This window comes from Dermacentor andersoni, chromosome 9 (genome assembly GCF_023375885.2).
Source record: "Dermacentor andersoni chromosome 9, qqDerAnde1_hic_scaffold, whole genome shotgun sequence".
Taxonomy (NCBI): Eukaryota; Metazoa; Arthropoda; class Arachnida; order Ixodida; family Ixodidae; genus Dermacentor; species Dermacentor andersoni.
This window is the reverse complement of record NC_092822.1, coordinates 63,986,795-64,000,132: the sequence shown is the minus strand read 5'-3', so window position 1 is coordinate 64,000,132 and position 13,338 is coordinate 63,986,795. Positions and strand designations below refer to the sequence as shown.

Here is a 13,338-nt window from a genome sequence, read left to right as displayed (position 1 = left end):
CGCCTTGTCTAGGAACTCGTCTGCAAAAACGCCACGTTCACGGAGTTTGTGGCGTCTATATAAAACTGTATTGTCGTTACTTTCCCTGCAGAAGCTGCAAATGCATACTTTAACACTTGCGTCATCAAGCTTAGTCACGCAGCTCTTGGCGATGGCAGCTCTCATTGAGAAGAAGCACGCAACCAACGTCAGGAGGGGCGACAAAAATTGCACATTTCACAGTACGCATTACATAGTTTATGCGTGACATCATCAAAGCACAGCTTCACAGTACGGCTGCGTTTAAAGAGAATATCATAGAAAAAAAAAAGGGACACTCTCGCAACATCGACGCTCGCACGTGCGCATAAATGCACACAAAAAATTGACGACAGCACCGAGAGGGTCTATGGCGAGTAACACGGCCCACATAGAACAAAGTTTGCTTGTTACTCATCGCCTACAATTATAGGGGAGTATGTATTGGAATCAACGAACGTATAACAGGCGCGTCGCGCTGCTTGCGAAAGCCAACGAAGTGCTGCTTGTGTTCGAACGAAGTGAGCCCAGTTGCCCAGTCTCGAAACTCGGGCTAAACCTTTAGGCGACACTTCTTGACGGGGTTCATGCGTGATCCCGCGGGACACCCGAAGACGCGCCCGAAGTCCCGGCTGTGCATGGCGGCCGTGTTGCATGTGCTCGGGCCGCGCTCGGCGTCGCCGCAGTTGAGCCAGCAGAAAAACGCGAACGCCACGCTCTCGCCCGTCCACGGCGGCGGGGACTCGCGTTGAGTCCAAGCTCGGTCGCCGCTTCCGGCGACCTCCTTGTAGACGTCTGCGACGACCGCGGCGGCCGCCACTGCCCCCTGGAGGTCGGTGTCGACGTTGCTCTTGCTACCGCTGGTCTCGTTCTTGGGCGACAGGCAGCGCTGGTTCTCAGCGTAGAGGGCGCTGCCGCTGCCGTTGTTTCGCTCGACGTAGTCGTAGAAGACGGCCGCCGCCAGCCTCGCACCCAGGCCGCCCAGCAGGACTCCAACGTGGGCGTCCGCTTCGTACCACGGGAACACCAGGAGCTGCGGGTTGAGGCGGAAGCTGTTGAAGATGGTCGCGTCGAACGCTTGGTAGCCTTGGTAGGGGGTCTGTCCCGTCTGCCCGGACGCGGAGGCCATTTGCTGCGTGGCTTGCATGTAGGCCGACGCGTTGATGCTGTTGCTCAATGGAGCCTGGGGGGTACCGTACGGAAGGACGTCGAAGCAGTGCGTCAGTAACGTTGCAGGAGTTGCGCCGTCAAACAACCTCTGCACCGTACGAACCTCACCCGAAGCAATATGTAAGTACGTTAAGGGAAGGGTTATGATGCTGTGACGTTTTTCATTGCTTCCAGGTGGTAACTGAGCTGGTCGCCTGTCGTAGTTCCGGAAACGTTTTTCCCAGAAGAATTGAAAGTGTTATGCTAAATGCTCTCCACAGAGAAAGATAAGCGACAATGCTTTTTCAAATTCGTTGCATTATTTTGTTGCAGCTACTGATGAGCAAACGGCTGCAGGGAAGCGAAGCGACTTGGCAATCTGGGGAAGTTAACGGCTGATCAAAGGAAATTGTATAAGTTTTTCGCACGGTGAGGATTTAAGGCTTGAATAACGCTTGAAAAATTTGGACAAGAACATTCTTATTATATGGAAAAGATCTGTACATAAAATACAAAGCAATTGGGTCACATTCCGAGACAGTTCATGCCGCATTGAAATACGTTCCGTTTGTTTTTATCGGCATCAAGATATTTACCATGCTCTGAACACCAAAACGCATGCCGCTTTATTCGCTATTATTGCAATAAATGACTAGCATATCAAGCATCCGCTCGCTCAACCTGCGTCCTTTCTTCTTTAAAATGTTAATAATATTGACTATAGAACAAGGGAACCGCGACATCAGAAATACGTACTTTTCAACAGTTTTTGGTACCTCATAAGTGTGTCCGCACATATCGAGCGCATATAATGCTTGGATGTAGGGAGCTAAGAAGTCGGAAAGGGATACAAGTACGCACTGCGTCTGTTTCTTGCACGGGCTCAGCGTATGCAGCATTGCAGCACTTGATAGCCAGCTCCATCGACGGCTCTCGAATTCGTACAGCTTCGTACAACTCCGGGCAGCATACACTACAGCACACAAAATGCACAAAGTATGGCGTGCCCAGACGCACTAGTCGGATGAACTTAGAACAAACCTCGATGTCTATTAAGAGAGTGCCCGGAATGAAAACGAAACTATGAAACTGCGATAAGCCTTTCATTTTAAGAGTTGCCCTGAGAGCGGACGCATAGCCGTCATGAACTACTGCGGCAGTCGCTGCATGACACCGGAGATGCACGAAGAAAATGTAGTACTTTTACAGCGCTTGTGAAATTTCTTCTGCTATAAGATTCCTCTGCTATAGAGTTGTGTGCAATGAAGCACATAGTTTCCGTGTTCCAGTGGTGTGCGAACGAGAACGCCACCTTATCTCAGAATATCATGCATACAACGCACTGCCACCTTTCGGAAGCCATGCATATCGAAGTATACTCACATCCATGACCATTTCAGGGTACCCGGCATAGATGCTATGCGTGACCTCGCGCCTGGAGTAATTAAGGATGCTGAACGCTTGGTTGAGATTCAAGTGCAGCGGCTCGGGCGTCGGGTCTCCCCCGAGCGAGGACGAATCGTCCGTGGCTCTGAGGAGGCGCCCGAAGGCCGCCTCTACCCAACCGACGAGCGTGTTCACGTCCGTCAGAGCGCCTTTGGTGCCCGTCTCCAGGAAGCTGTCGATGGCGTACGCGAACATCTGGTAGGCCGTCATGACGCAATACTTGCGCTGCTCTTCGGTAGCCACGTCCGAGGCACCGTAGAAGCTCTCCAGCAGGCGGATGTTGCCGAAGCCCACCAGGGCCTGAACGGCGAAGAAACCGACAAAGTTGGCCATCTTGTTCTCGCCGAAGGCCGCGTGTAGTTCGAACAGCGCTTTGAAGGCGCCGACGTGGTCGATGAAGCAACCGCCCAGGCGGCGCAGAGGACTGTCGAGGAAGCGCCGCGTCTGCTCGTCCCAGCGAGACTCGGGAACGGATGGCGTCCACTGCAGGAAGGACGCCGGGTCCGCACTGCTGTGGCCGTCGTCCGTCATGGGCGTGTGGTTGTCCAGGAAACGCTTCATGACGATGAACTGGTCGAACAGCTCGTCCAGGCGAGTCTCGTTCATGGGCGCCAGGCTCTCGTAGGTGACGCGGAAGTGCTGCTTGGCGTGGATGGTGGTCACGTGCTGAGAGATCTGTTCGTACGTCGACGGGAACTGTGACGGCACAGTATGAGGTCACTTTTTTTCGGAGTAGTTTCTTTCTCATCAGTATTTTACTATTATAAAGTGTCAGATACAGGGAGAGAACCAAATAAACGTAAATGCGGATTCTATTTTTCGCGGAACACAGTGGCAGTCGTGGCTCCGGCCAGCGCGCAAAGATTTCCCAATAAACGATACAGTTTGCAGCAAATTCTTAAAACTGGCAGTACCAACGCACCAGTTGAACTATTGGTTGAGAAGATCGTTTGCGAAATGTTTTTATCCATCTGGCGCTCTGTCTTCTTTCTCGTTCTCATCATTCGGTAATTCATTTACTAAACCAGTTTGCAACTTCTCGAGCGCTTAGCATTGGCTGCCTACATATAACCAGCTTTCTGTTCTTAATTGAAGGAGGCTGTTCTTGTTATTATATTCCAGTCACGTAACGACGCATTCGAATAACGTCAAAGAGAGTGATTGTTTCAAAATTTGGGCTATGAATCAAACGTTCTTATTTATTGTCTTCCCATGATAGTTGAAGTTTCATATTCTGAATCTTCCAGAATTCATCTATGGCTGACTACGCAGGTTAACAGCGATTATAGAAAAGCCTACAAAAGGAATGAATTCTCCAAAAGCACTTGAAACTTGTGTTGCTAATTCATCTCAATCAACTACACAGCCATTCATGCAGCCACTATTACTAAGGTGAAGTAGCACCAGCTAACCTACCTCAGTGCTTCTCTCGATCATTTTCTGTTGCATCGTAAAGCAGATCTATCAAATGCATCATCTTGTGGGTCCGAGAAGTTACTTCCCGGATGAAGTATATGAACGTGTGCGCGGGCGTGTGACAGCGAGATGCAGTAGAAGAACCGGAAATTTCGGAAGCGGAACCGCTGGTGGCGACGAATCGAGAAGCAGCTTTGCACATGAGAAGGTTGGTGGTAATATGCAAAAAAGTCTGGCGTCGCATCGCTGGAGGAGGTTTAGGTTCGAAGTGGTGAAGGTTTGTCAGGCAAGGTACGGACCTGCGAATCTTCAAGACCTTCCTCTTTTAGGGATAGCGTAGAGTGAAAGAATAAATAAGGTCCGTTCTGATGTTGCCACTAGATTTGCAATTTCAGTTTATGTAACACAGACCTCGTTCATTATCGAGACTTATTTTTTCTTGGGCGTCGCCATGCTTACATCACTGAAGTAGTGAATGGTGAAGTGGCGTGCATGCTTTAGAAGAAAACAAAAACGGCATTGTCCTGTAGCTAGTCCTGCAGTGGGATACGTAGATGGCGTACGTATTTAGAATGTCCGCATTACAATAGGAAAATCTCCTAGTAGTGCACTCCTAGAATAGCACACCTATTTAAAGCCTAGAACTCCCTGAAGTGTAGAAACAACTTTAGAAATCCCTAGAAAGAGTTTAGAATCCCAATAGAAGCAGCACAGCGTCCAGTAAACTTCGCCATCGCGACAAGTTCGACGCTGAGCACACACTTCCTACGCCGCGTACACGGCTCCCCCACCTGTCCTCCGAACGAGAGCATCAGGGTCCTCGGCCCTTCCATGGTGTCCACGTCCACGGCGATGAACACCGGGTGGTAGACGTGCCGCGACATGAGGAACATCACGGACAGGAAGTCCGGTTCCGGGTCAGGCTGGGGCCACGTGACTCCCGCAGCGGCCAGGACGGCGCGCACCTCGGGCATGTTGTCTCGTTCGAGCGGAGACAGGCAGGCCCGGATGTAGGCGACCGCCTTGTCAACCGGCTCCTGGTCCGAGCCGGTGCGCGGGGTGAAGTCGGCCGTGCGCTTCGCGATCTCCACCAGGAAGCGGTCCCAGTTGACCTGCGGCATGTAGATCCTGAGCGCGCTGTGCCGCAACTGAGTCTGTGGGTCCCGACGCTTGCAGGATGACGAAGAATGTTGACACGAAGTTGTGCGGCGGAGCGAACATACGGAAAATGACAAGCGTCACGTTAGCAGACAGGGAGACGGGAATGTGGACGATGGGATTGTAAGGGCAAATGCCGTTAAGTAGTGTTCGCTATAGAAATAGAAATACGGGACTGTAGTGCAAAATTTGTGGTTAGAGGTAGTTTATTGCCCGAAGTTAAGACGTTACCAAGGGCGGACAAAAGCTTTAGGACAGGAAAGAGCGTCAGAGAGCATGGGGAATAAGATGAACCAACCAGCCCATTATCAAGTATTGTTAAGAGGTAGCTTAGTAGACGGCGGACCTAATTAAAACTGATAAGCAAATAAAATGCTTTCAATTATTTCGTTTGTTATGGCTTAACATACACTAAAATTTAACTGAAGGATTTTATGTGCCAAAACTACGGTCTGAGGCACTCCGTAGTGGGAGTGGGGGAGGGGGGGGGGCTCAGGATTAATTTTGACCACAGAGTTTCTTTATCGTGCACCTAAACCTAAGTACACGGGTGTTTATCCAACGAAATCCGAGGTGTGAGCTTTTTTTCAAACTCTTGACGATGCTATGCTTCCTTCGCAAGACGCGCTGTTGGATTACTTCGTTCATTCCACGGAGTAAAAATGGAACAATGCGAACAGATGCACGGTAGAAGACATGGGACAGCACATGCGCTCAATAATAACTCGTGCGTTTCAGGAAGAAGCAAAAGTGCTGTTGACAAGGCCCTTGCTTCTGATAATGAACCGGCTGTGCATCTTCAGCTACATCGTCAGGCCTACGACTTAAACGGGTGTAGGGATGCAGCGATTTCGTAGCGATACCTGTTCTGATGCTATTCTTTGTCACACTTTTGGAAGCTTCGTCAATGGCGAGAGTCACGTGCCGCCCCCTCTCCCTTTATCAATCGGATCAGCAGGCCGTGAAGCGTGAAAAATAAGAGTTGCACAAAAAACAGAGCGGCAGGCATGTATCGCGACTGAACTGCCGGTCGATGTCACGAACTATTCTTTTGCTTCTTCGTGAAATGCATCAGACGCTTGGGAGCATCTGCGCCGTTTCCCGTCTGGACCACGTCTTCCATTTTTACGCGGTCTGTATTTTTTTTACTTTATTTCCGCGAGCCCGGGCCCAGGGGCTCGTGGCTGCCTAACAACAAGGTCATCTGTCAATACCTTGTTTTCATATAAAGTCTTCACTCACTCACTCACTCACTCACTCACTCACTCACTCACTCACTCACTCACTCACTCACTCACTCACTCACTCACTCACTCACTCACTCACTCACTCACTCACTCACTCACTCACTCACTCTCTCACTCACTCACTCACTCACTCACTCTCTCACTCACTCACTCACTCACTCGCTCACTCACTCACTCACTCACTCACTCACTCACTCACTCACTCACTCACTCACTCACTCACTCACTCACTCACTAACTCACTAACTCACTCACTCACTACTTTATTTCCATGCTTCGTTCAGAGCCCGGAGTTATTCACCTCGTAGACGGCCCTCCTGCCGGCCTTGATCCAGGTTCCACACACGTGCGCGTAAAAGTTGTCGCACGGCTGAGCCTCGGGGTCCATGGCGTTGGCCAGCAGCTCTTCGTAGCGGCGGCACGTCTCGCCGTGGCAGCGGGCCAGGGTCGAGGCCGCGGGCCCACGCAGGTAGCGCGCCGTCATCACGGCCAGTGCGACCGCGCCGGCCGTGATCACCGCGAGGACCAGCAGCGGGGCCCACACGCCACGGCGGCGCGCGTCTCCTCCGTAGTTGGCCCGGGACGGCGACGGCTCGTGTGTGCTCTGGGTGGGGCTCTGCTGCGCCCCGTGGAGAGGCAACGAAAATTGAGCTAGTCGGTACGAAAAGAAGAGAGCGCTGCAAAGATGGCGGACATAATGAAGAACACGTACGACGGACTAGCGCCTGTCCGTCGTACATGTTCTTCCTTTTAGTCCGCGTCTTTGCAGCGCTCTTTTCTTTTGAAGTATGTTAAATCAACTCGCCCACGTCAAGCTTCTGCAAGTCGGTAAGAATTCGTTGTGCTATACACTGTGTAAAAAAAAAACAGGCCCTCAATATAACGGTAATTTTTGTTATTGATTTTAACGAGCCATGTCGGCGTTATTCCGGCAATGCATTTGGAACACCGCGAACAACGAAGAGGGGGGGCGAGTAATATCTCGATTCGATTAGCTGCTGCCTGTAGTAGTTACATACGTCGTGGTGCGATCCTTAGAAATTGACGGCCCACCGCCAATTTGACGGTCATATCCTTGGAAATTTAGCTGGCGAGATATTTCCCGTCCGCTATATTCTTCAGAGTATGTAAACAGCCCGAGAAAACACGTACGAGGATGTAAAACGACACGACTAGGCGCCGAATTTCGGGGCAAAACTAATTGGCATGTGCGGAAACATACAGGCAGGATAACGTCATTCCCACAATAACACGAGAAAAAAAAAGAACAAGCAATAAGACAACGGACAAGAAACAATCAATAAACAACAAAAGTTCATGTCGCACACAGCAAAGCCACTTCCTTAGGCGACATGAGAGGTGCCTGGCTTTCGCAGACGTCCTCCGCTTTGATAATATTGTCAGCCTCAGCCATCACTGCAGTGAGAACGCCTATTATTAACCAACTCCATCATTTCCTGCTTCTTTGAACAGCAATAGCACAAGTGGTAGTGCGTGGCCAGGTGGCCCTGAGGCGGACCATGGGCCTTCGAGTCATTGCGTGCGAACTTCTGCTTGCGAGTGGAACTTCTTTCGAAAGTCGATCCGAACACTTCTCGAAGCTTCCGGCGAAAAGCGGTCCAGAACCAATTGTCACTGCCATCAGCAAGGACGGTTACGGCAGCAGCGATTGAAGCGCGACTAGGTTTTCACTCAGCGGAAATATAAATTCCTAATCAAGTTTATATACATGTCGTGAGGAAAAAAAGATACGAGTCTCTATCTCTTTATCATTAACAACAAATATCATTTTTCAGCGCCCGCTAGAAAAAAGGGGCGTTCACTTCGCTATCTGTAGAAATACAATGCAGCTCTTGCAGTGTGCAGAAAGGCGTGCTCGTAAAGTTGAACTGCTGTTATACGCATGCACTTATATGATTATTATAGACATTCACGTATAAGATAAACCTAGTTGTAGGGGAGGGTACGATGAACAAGCGCGTTTACTCTTCATTCCTTTCCCTTGTAATTGATGTGTGTCACTTTTCGTTACGAGTTTTCGTGTACGCAACTCGTTCTTGCCATCCTGCGCCAAATAGTAACATTTTCGGTTCTTACGTGCCGAAACCAGCATCTGATTATGAGGAACGGCGAATACTGCGGCACTCTGGTGATTAATTTCGACCACCTTGACTTCTTTAACGTGCATGTAAGACTAAGCGCACGAGTGTGTTTGCATTACCCTCACATCGGAACGCGGCCGCCGCGTTCGAGAATCGAACCGGAGACCTCCCGTGCTTAGCAGCACTACGCCATAGCCATTAAGCCACCCTCGACGGGTCATGCCTGCTGCGCGAGGGTCGAACACACACACAGACATCGAGCTCCAGGAATAGAAAAGCTCCTACGCATGTAACGTGGCTCCATATCAATTCAATGCGTTCGGCATTGTTACACACGATCGAAAGGTTTCTTAAATTGGTTGACAGAGGGAGCTCTGGGATCTGAAATGGCAGAGGTGTCATGTAAGTGATAGGCAGTATCCACGCATCCCTCCGTAATATTCGTGCTTATGTGTTCAGGGGTTCTTGTGGCATCTTGTAGCCTTATGTCTTTCTAACATTTCCAAGAAAATCACAACTTCCCGAACGAACGCACGAAATAAGCATCTTTGAGCACGCCTATAATCGTTGCGAGTAGTTGCACTCATGCATTTACTTATAAAGCAATGTATTCTTGGCAAGAATATCAATTTTCAAAGTCGCCAAGCCGTTTGAACCGCAAAGGACGATGTCTAAGCCCATTCAAGTAATGCCCATCATTTCAACGCCGTGGCTGAAAGTGCTCACTTGCTGTTCCTGTATACACTAGTTCCAGTGCTCCGTATAGTAGCTTTTCTACGAAGCTATACGGCAGTGGTGAAACCGGGGAGTGGGAGGGGTCGTCACCAGGTGTAGCATTGTGCTCACTGCTGTTATCAATAGTTTCAAAGATAAGGTTATACAAGAAAACATCATTCTATTAGGTCGAAACTCAAACATAAACCCCTTTTCCAGCGTTTCTACCATTCACAGAGCGGCGCACTGAGCTCGCTTCCTTGCAACGCCACTCTCCAGGTGACGCTATATCCACGGATTTGCGGCCCACGCAAGGTGCCGCATTTCATCCAGAAAGCTCGCTGTCGTCCATAGCGTTTGCCGCCAGCGTTTCCCGCTAAACATTACGGTTACATAGGCTGCAGTTGCCGGGAACCGTGAGAAGCTGTCAGGGATCTTTGAATGCTCTTCAAGGCGAAGCTTAAACGTCCTCCAAATTTTGGGCTGGCGTGGACAATCGGTCTCGTGCGGCACGTTGCAAACGGAGCCGAGTGGGGCACCACTGCCTCGCCAATCTGGAGATCGCGAGAGACAGCGTGCGGTTGACGCGTAAGCGCGATTCAAAGAATCCGCTGCCGACAAACTTTCCAGGCTACGCAGGCTATTCTGGCGCCATCTCGTAGCCACCGTCATCGCACTACACTCCTCACGCTTTCGCCATACCCAACTCCGCTGTCCGCCTCACGGTTCCAGTGCACCCTCCTCTGCGCTTTCCTCCTCGCGCCCGTTCTCTCTCACCGCTTTTTTCTTCATCTCCCGCTGCGCCCCGCTTTCGCTCTCATCTTTCGCTGTGCTCGCTCGCTCGGCTACGCCGCGGACGCCCACGCTCGCAGCAGCAACAGGCGTCTAAGAGCTGCGCTATAAAACAGGCAGGCGAATATGATTATAGATCCACCGGGGTTACTTAGTGGCTATGGCGTTGCGCTTGTAAGTACGAGGTCGTGGCCAGGTTCGATTTGCGGCCACGGTGGCTGAATGTCGATGGCGCGAAACGCAAGAAAAGAAGAAAAAAAAATATGCTCGTGCGGCGTACATTGTGTGCGCGTTAAGAACCGGCAGTTGGTCAAAACCAATGAGGTGCCCTTCACTACAGCGTGCCTCATAATCAGATCGGGGTTGTGGTCCGTGAGAACCACGGTATTAAATTTAATATGAATATATAGTAGCCACCATATTTACTGCCAGTTCCGTACTGCAGTTTGCTGTAATTCATTTCTAGGAATCCAAGAGCCCCGGTCTGCAGCGTTCCAATCTCATAAGATACTTGTTTCGTTGCAGAGAATTCTTGGCGAAAAAACGCGGATTTGAGCGTTCCCTCTCAATTGCAGGGCGGCACTGGCACTCACCCTTTTGTGGCCGCGAGGTAAGCTGCCAGAGCTGGGCGGAGACCGGAGACCTGGACTTGACCTGGAAGCGCCGCGGTGCCTCCGTCGTGGGGAACCCAAATCTGGAGGGGTCGTTTTCCGTTGCGTCAGGCTGGGGGTGAGAACGCCGACATAACTACCAGAAAGATGGTGCTATCAACCAAGTGCAGGGAATTCTTTCGAAATTCATTAGTACTACAGTGGGCCAGTAGCCAATATCAGCGCCTTTTTCTGCCCTGTGCCAACACGTTCGCATACTGCTATGCACTTGTACATAGTTTACATTCTGTGTACGCGCAAACGTTGAGCAGTTTGATTGCGTTGCAAACAACATAGTCTAATGTAGTGCAGCACTGCTTGGTACACTGTTTCTGTTCCCTTCGATTACACAAGCTATTGGAAAAAGCCACGGAAAAACCCCGCAAACAAAGTTGCATACAACGCACTGTCATTTAGTCTAGCACTACGAGGCACAATGATTCTTAGACTGCCTACGATCTGAGGAGCAGTTTCCTCTGTTGCCTGGACCACGGAGGAAACTCAAGCACCTACCTTTTGAGCCACTGGTAGAGCGTGTTGCGGCGCTCGTGGTGGCGCTGAGCTGCCGCATCGAGCTTCGCCCGGAAGAGCCTGAGTTCCCCTTTTGGAGACGGCCTGCTGCTGCTGCTGACGGCGGCTCGCGGAGACCGGGACGGTCTGGGGGACGACGAACCGGCAGCACGTCGGGGTCTCGAGGGGCTCGCGACGCCGGCCTTGGCAGGGGACGGGGAAGAGGACCGGCTTTTCATGGGCGAGCTGCGACTCTTCGAAGGAGACGACCTCGCCTGCTTCACGGGCGAGTCGCCGCGTCGCTTTGAAGGCGAACCGCGACGTGCAGCTTGCGAAGCGGACGGTGACCTCCGAGAGCGAGATGGACGTTTCTTGGCGGACTTGTCCGGCATGGCGGCGTCCTTCTTCTTCTGCTTCTTCTTCTTGTTCCCAAACAGTGACACGTTCCCCTCGCGGGTACGAGCCACGTATTGAGGTGACAACAACGATTGGGCACGCTCATGGTCAAGCACTTTCGGAACACTATGGTTAGATGTAATACATGCCATGAATGTTTTAATAGTTTAAACTGCCAATCTTACAATGGCATGGTCAGAATTTTTTCATACAAGCACATGGTAAGGGGCATGGCAAGTACATGTGAGAAATTCTATTCTCCCTAAAATATACAAGCAGGGGACGTATTCTGTGACGATCACTTACGACGATACTATCGCCTTCGCATGACGCAGTGCTCAACCAGCCAATCGGCGCGTGGCTGAGGCCCGAGGCGATAGTGATCGTCGCGGAATCGTCGCGGAATACGTCCCAAGCACTGCGTTCAACCATATCACCGACACAAATGCAGTTCACTCCAGAGAAGAAACATTTCAACCAGAAAATCCGACTAGCATAATCTTTCAAACGTGCGGGGGTCTTGCGGCAACGCTTAAGACGACTACACTGGTAATGACTGCAAGCAGCATGTGGACCACATACCGAGTTGACAATTTTTAAAAAAATCCCTCTGAAGCACCGATCAGCTGATCGAGGCTCGTATCAAGCTCCCACGGCCAATGTTCAGGCGAACGAGGTGATAACGCTTCGCAGTCTCTGACGCCGCCACGCCCCACGCTTCCCGTTCCACACACCTCGATTTCGCTCCCGTGTGGCAGACTTGTGCCACTGCTTTTGTATTCGCTTCCGGCTTCCACCCTCAGAGACAGAGACTGCGTCCTGCCGTCCACCGTGCCCAGGTTATCGACGGCTAGAAGATCCTTGCAGCTTCACCTTTGCTGGCTAATGCAGAACAATGGCTCTGGGACACAGTGAATATGTATTGCTAACGGACGCAACACGGCAGATAACAGCGTTTGTTATTAGACTTCTGCGTGGTGTTTTGTTCTCGCATAAAATGTTCTGTTGTGATGATCACTAACTAGACAAACGATCTGTGATCTTGAACTTTGGCTGCTAGCGCTTGCGACGTCGTACTACTTGTCTAGTTCGTGCAATAGTGCGGGCATGTGACTGAAGCATGGATGCGAAACAAGGTCAGTAATCGCTAACCGATGACTCCCACCAGATGCATTGGTTTGCTGTGTACTAGCTTGAAAACCTTCGCTTTGCGGAACATGGCGTAATACAACAACACACCTAACACAATTATAGCTTTTTGCAGAATCTAAGGCCATCCGTATATTTCGTTCAGCCCAATCTGTTGGTGGGTTTGCAGTAGGCATCACGACCACAAAATACTTTCACACGCAGTCTTGCTAAATATGAACTTGCCATAATGTCCATAAAAGTGATCATTGATCCTCCCCCACCAACCGTATTCACCGTGGCTACTCTCGTCAACTGAGGGAAGGCAAGATCCGATGTTTACAGCAATTTGTTATCACCTTAACTACAAATTATGGGAAGCAAAGCGGTTACTTCACGGCTTTATTGCTTTTTTCTAACAGCCTTTTTCTGAACGTAAAATTATCTTCATCGTTAGACTTCACGAGCTAATAATGCTTTCGCATTAGAAACCCGTATGGGACATATACATTTCTCAATAGGGTCTGTCCTGACCTTCGTTTCCGAGCGAATCAAGTCAACGTGGTCCACAATGCCATCCGCGGCATAGGCCGCTTCGTTACCCGCGAGGTA

General features: G+C 50.5%; 1 protein-coding gene across 1 annotated transcript; it reads right to left on the bottom strand.

The window, feature by feature from the left end:
• Nucleotides 1-552: 552 nt before the first annotated feature.
• On the bottom strand, nucleotides 553-13,019 carry LOC126528582 (uncharacterized). The gene is made up of 6 exons (XM_050176441.2): nucleotides 11,206-13,019; nucleotides 10,636-10,765; nucleotides 6,736-7,050; nucleotides 4,821-5,141; nucleotides 2,551-3,309; nucleotides 553-1,201 (listed from the first exon to the last, which is right to left on the bottom strand). The coding sequence occupies exons 1-6, from the start codon at nucleotides 11,748-11,750 to the stop codon at nucleotides 572-574; spliced, it is 2,700 nt and encodes an 899-aa protein (XP_050032398.2). The 5' UTR covers nucleotides 11,751-13,019; the 3' UTR covers nucleotides 553-571.
• Nucleotides 13,020-13,338: the final 319 nt, after the last annotated feature.

What these genes read in the sequence shown, in the direction of transcription:
- LOC126528582 (XM_050176441.2), bottom strand. Translation starts at nt 11,750, where the DNA reads ATGGCATGTATTACATCTAACCATAGTGTTCCGAAAGTGCTTGACCAT. An exon ending in CTCTACCAGTGGCTCAAAAG is followed by an intron (nt 10,766 to 11,205) that starts GTAGGTGCTTGA and finishes TCTCACCCCCAG; the next exon opens with CCTGACGCAACGGAAAACGA. An exon ending in ACCCTGAAATGGTCATGGAT is followed by an intron (nt 1,202 to 2,550) that starts GTGAGTATACTT and finishes GGTACCCCCCAG; the next exon opens with GCTCCATTGAGCAACAGCAT.